The sequence below is a fragment of the Terrapene carolina genome, unplaced genomic scaffold, assembly GCF_002925995.2.
Source record: "Terrapene carolina triunguis isolate 2854851 unplaced genomic scaffold, T_m_triunguis-2.0 Scaffold166, whole genome shotgun sequence".
NCBI classification, from domain to species: domain Eukaryota; kingdom Metazoa; phylum Chordata; order Testudines; family Emydidae; genus Terrapene; species Terrapene triunguis.
Genome location: NW_020664517.1, coordinates 1,674,940 through 1,680,150, shown reverse-complemented (window position 1 = coordinate 1,680,150; position 5,211 = coordinate 1,674,940). Strand labels below are relative to the sequence as shown.

Here is a 5,211-nt window from a genome sequence, read left to right as displayed (position 1 = left end):
ACGCTCTGCCGCAGGGAGCTGAGCTGGCACCCGCTGCCCCAGGAGCCTTGCAGTCAGGCTCTGTTCCGAGCTGTGCTGATTTGCACCGGCTGAGGATCTGGCCCCGATCTCATCATTAAGCCTTTATCTAATAGCAGCCGATTAGCAGAGAGAGTCCCTGGGGATTAATATCCACGGAACCAGATTGTTTCCTCCGTCTGTGCTGACAGTCAGTAGGCAGCCAAGTGCATTGGGGGCTGGGAGGGATGGTCTGTCTCCGCTGCACGACTCCTGGTAACGCTCCAGGAGGTTAAAGAGCAAGAGGCTGCCCGTTCAAAGGAGCTGAAATCCCCCGGTGGTGCCAGGCGGTTTGGCAACTAGCCTGGGGGCACCACATTTCACCCATCCCAGAGCCACAAGGGCAGCTTGCCAGGACCCCTGCGCGGCACCGCATTGCCCTTGCCTGCAGCAGCGCTCATCGGTAATAGAGCAGGACATCATGTCCCAGTGGCCGTGCGCCGTCTGGATCCCAGGGGCTGCTGCGGGCTGTCGTGTCCACCGGCTGCCCCGTGCATTCCTGCGCCGCTCCAGCTGGGCTTCCTTCATTCGGGGCTCAGCACGTGGAGCCATGTGCCTCTAGGCCCCCCACTCACTGACCGCCCAGGGGAGGGAGGAATTGAGCAGGGCGTCCCGACTGCCCCTGAGAGCAGGCGCTGCCCTGAGGCGGGAGGGCTTGTGCCAGACCATGGGCCCCTGCTCCCCTCTGTCGCATGCTGCAGCCCGTTCTTGGGCATTCAGGCCTTGTGATTTCCAGGGCTAGCAGCCCCCCAGCTCCCTGCCCCCAACTCCTGCTCCCTGCTGGCATGAGGGGGCTCCATCCTCCCTGCTCGTCCTGCAGACCCCTTCGTCCCCCGAGGACAGTGCAGTGCCTGTGACGCTGCGCAGGGGATCATGCTAGGGGCTGTCTCCCCCTTGCAGGGTGTACGAGTACCAGAAGATCCCGCCCCTTATTAATCGCATTCCGGTCAAGACCAGACGAGCCCACGTGGGGGCAGGGGGCAAGAGCAGCCTGATCCCCCACCCGGGGCCGAGAGGCAGCAGCAACGCACCATTGGGTCGGACAAAGCGTAAGCGTAACGGCTCGCGGGGGCGGGCGGGGGCTAACTGGAGGGGATGCTAGGGACACTGAGGATCACTGCTTTAGGAAGTGGAGAGTGTCCTGGGGAGGGCGAGGCCCCAGGACAAGGCTTGGGTAGAGCGTGGCTCAGGGGGAGCACGCCTGGGGCGGGGGCTGCTCAGCACGGCTTGCAGGAAGCACGTTCTCCATAGGAAGGAGCCTGCTGTCGAGAGCCCCCAGACCGAGCAGCGAAAGAACTTCGCCTTTAAACAGGTTTTACAGGCCACTGTCTCCAAAACCTGCTCCAGGAAAGCAGCGCCTGGGCTCGGCTGCCTGGTGTGTGAGTTTGACAGGCCCAGCGTTTGCAAACGTAGGTGCCCCCGAAGCTGGGACCTTCCAACGTGCCAAGGGATTTGGGGAGCCTTGTGGAGGGGCCCTTAAAGGGGCCTGATATTCCAGAACCCAGGCCCCTTCCAGGTGCCTCCAGGGGGGAAAAGCTTGGCCCAACTGCTGTGCATTTAGAAGAGGAAATACACAGCAGGTGCAAAGGGAGACAGGGACCTGCCCGCAGCTTGGAGGTTCAGATGGCAGCACCCAGCACTTAACTGATGCTTAACCACCAAGAGCTGAGTGTGCAGAATGACTCTGAGGTGGGTCGCCCAGCCAGGCTGCCGGCCCCGCCGGGATCGCCCTCCCCATCGTTTCCAGGCTAGGTCCATCTCCACCGAGCTAATGGCCTCTCCTCCTCCCTCGTGCAGTGCGTGCCGAAGAGCTGCATTCCATCAAGGGAGAGCTGAGCCAGATCAAAGCCCAGGTGGATAATCTGCTGGAGAGTCTGGATCGGATGGACCAGCGGCGGGAGCGGCTGGCTGGGGAGAGAGGTGAGAGGAGAGGAGGGGCGAGGGGATGGGTGGGGGAGGCTGTCAGAGCATTGGGTGTGCACAAGTAGGCACGTAGGCTGCTTGTGATCATGTGCCCCCATATGGAGCTGTGAAGGCCCAGCATCCGGGCAGGAACCCCCCCCACACACACACACACGAGAGCGTACGCAGGGACGCCCCTGAACTGGTTCTGAGTACAGCTCCAGAGATGGCCCGGGGGCTGCAGTGTGGCCCGAGCTGTGCTGCGCAGAGAGGATAGGTGCAATGCTAACCCAGCTGGTCCATTGCCTCCTAGGAACCTCCCCCGCCAGGCTCGCAAGCAGGACACTGCAGCCTGCTTCTTTGGGAGGATTCGGGGTGACTATCGGGCTCCTGGCTGGCTGCCGCATGGCCCTGGTTTGGCTATCACAGACTAACAGCCCTTTGGCCTGGGGCATTTCCCTAGTGCCCTGTGAGCCCGTCCCTCCTGGGCAGAGCACAGAGCAGCCAGAGATCTCTGCTGTCTAGGGGCTGCTCTGATCTTGCAGGCTCCAAGGAGGGGGAGAAGAAGAAGAAGGCTCAAGTGAGCGAAGAGCCCTCGTACCCGGCGGGGGAGCCGCAAGGGAAGGAGAGCCCAGCTGCCGATGCGCAGAGCGACCTGAGGGACATCGACAGTGAGGAGGAGAGCACAGACACCGAGGAGACGGTAGGTCCCAGCAGAGCTGTTCTGTCCTGGGTAGGGCTGCCAACCTTCTAATCACACAAACACAAACCCCGCCCCTTCGCTGAGGCCCCACCCTGCTCATTCCATCCCCCCTCTCTCCGTCGCTGGCTCTCCCCCACCCGCTCTCACTTTCACTGGGCTGGGGCAGGGGGTTGGGGTTCGGGAGGGGCAAGGAGCCTGCCTTAGCCCTGCTGCGCCACTGGACTTTTAGTGCCTAAAATCTCCCGGTTTGGCTTCAGTAGCTTCCAGCAGAGAGCGCCCATTCCGGGAGCCTCCCGGCGAAACCGGCAGGGTTGGCAGGCCTAGGCATGGGCCCGGCATGGCCTAGGCAGGGAGAGAGCTTTCTCTGGGCTTTAGCCAAAGGGCCCTCACTTGCCTGCGTGGGGAAATGTGCTGGGCATTCCCCTGAGCCACAGGAATGCCCATCTCCCAGCCCGTGTACCTCGGCCTGTGTCCCCCCCATGACCACCCTCCTCACGCCAGGCTCCCCTGCACACATCCAGCTGCGTTTGCAGGAGCTGCGCTATGGGAGAGGGAGGGCTGCTGAGTGCGTGTAGCTGCTGGTGGGGGCGTGCGGAGAGACGGGCACCGGGGCCACGGGCGTGGCATTGTGTGTGCCTAGTGCCATGAATTAGTTTCTGGTTTTCAAGCTGGGGCCACCTGAGCTGAGTGCTGCTAGAATAGAGTTTTGGGAGACGCTTGGCCTCCCTGCAGGACACAGATTCCCCTGGGCTGTATCCCTAGCCAGCCAGCCCCCCTCCAGGCCAGAGCTGGCATGCCCAGGGCACAGACACTGTAAACACGCCTGGAGCGAGGAGATGCCCAGGGAGCAGGCGCCATCTGCTGCACACAACCCTGCCACGGTGCCTTGCCTGGCTGCATCCTAGCTGGGTGCCTTGGCAACCCCTCCAGTGATGCAGGTGAGCCAGTCAACGTGGCAGCCCCAGCCCCCCTTCCCCCCCCGGGACACTCAGGAAATTTAAAGGGAACAACACAGGGGCTGTTAAACAATTTTCTAACAAGCTGGCTTGTAACAGAGCATCATGATTTTGAAACAAATCCGTCTCATTTACTACTTTAATTCCTAAGACAAATTACTACTAACTTAATAAATCAGGGCACCTTTGTCAGTGAGTGGTACTGGGTATGCTTTGACTAACATTGTCCCAGACAGGTGGAGCAGGGCAACGGCAGAGCCCTGCCATCTCCCTGCCATCACTGACCCACGGGTAGTCGTGTGCACACACGAGCAGAGGCCGTGCACAGGACCCACGGGTAGTCATGTGCACACACACACAGGGGCTGCACACAGGACCCATGGGTGGCCATGTGTGCCCACACGAGCAGGAGCTGTGCACAAGGACCCCCGGGTAGTCATGTGCACAAGGACCCCCGGGTAGTCGTGTGCACAGGGACCCGCAGGTAGCCATGTGCACATGAGCGGGACCGCACACAGGGCCCATGTGTTTTGGTACATGTGGCCGACAAGGATGAATAATGTAATGTAGTAATCTCTTTGCAGATGAAAAACCACACGTCAGACCCGGAGGGCAGCCAGTAACCGGACTGGGGCGCCACAGCCTTCCCCAGGTTGGCTAGCATTTCCTTTCCTGTGTTTGTATTTCTTTCAAGGCTGCCAGCTGGTGCCACACATGACATGAGTGTACCTGGTCTCAGCGCTAGCGCAACAAAGCTGTGTCCCGCGCCTCATCATTTCCGCCAGCACCAGACCCCACCACGCGGAGGGAAATCTCGGTGTTATGATTGTTCCTTTTAGCAGGGGGGGAAATGTAGTGTGGGGGAAGGGCAGGTAGAAAGCCCCCGAGGAGCTAGACTGTCTGGACCCTGGTGGGGTATTTAAGACCCATGTAGAAATCCAGGCAGCCCTCGCTTTGTCCGCAACCTGCACTGTTGGAACATGAGGGTGTGTTGCTCTGTTGGCTCCCAGGCCATGCCATTGCTGTATGCAGCCTTGTGCCATGCAAGGGACCCACTGTCTCCCACTGCAGGGTTCCCCCTCCCAGGCCCTACGTCACCCCCTCCCGCTCAGGGACTAGCTCAGGCCACGTGCAGCATCGAGCGCCCGTCATTCCGTTTTTCCTGTGTGCCTCACTGTGGCTTCTTGCCCTGCCTCTGGGCCTTGATTGGTTGAGAGACGCCTGGTGCCACAGGAAAAACACCCTGGGTTTGGCCACTCTGCTCAAATGCCAGCTTCATCCGGAGCAGAACAGGGACCTCCTGGGGGACCCTTCCCATCGCCTCTGCGTGACCCACGTCACGGAGCTCAGTGAACCTTGCAATGAAGCGTGCCTAGAAAGAGCCAAAATGTCACCCACTCATGGCCGCAGCAGCCCGACGCTCTCGCCCAAGTCAACATTTAAGGCCCCCGAGTTCTCGCTGCACCAGGTCGTTCAGAGCAGGATTTCCATGCCCCGATGGGATGGTCAGGCTCTTGCAGTCCGGCAGAGCGAGCAGGGAAGCAGCAGGCATTTATTCCTGCCTCAGTCAATGCCTCCCACAAGGGCTAGCGC

General features: G+C 60.8%; 1 protein-coding gene across 1 annotated transcript in view; it reads left to right on the top strand.

The window, feature by feature from the left end:
- LOC113406934 (heterogeneous nuclear ribonucleoprotein C-like) overlaps positions 1-4,937 on the top strand; it is a 39,243-nt gene extending 34,306 nt beyond the window's left edge. The window contains exons 4-7 of the mRNA XM_026653847.1: positions 958-1,106; positions 1,855-1,977; positions 2,505-2,662; positions 4,203-4,937. Of these exons, the coding sequence (XP_026509632.1) occupies positions 958-1,106; positions 1,855-1,977; positions 2,505-2,662; positions 4,203-4,241 (469 nt within the window). The 3' untranslated portion in view covers positions 4,242-4,937. The remainder of the gene's footprint in view (positions 1-957; positions 1,107-1,854; positions 1,978-2,504; positions 2,663-4,202) is intronic.
- Positions 4,938-5,211: the final 274 nt, after the last annotated feature.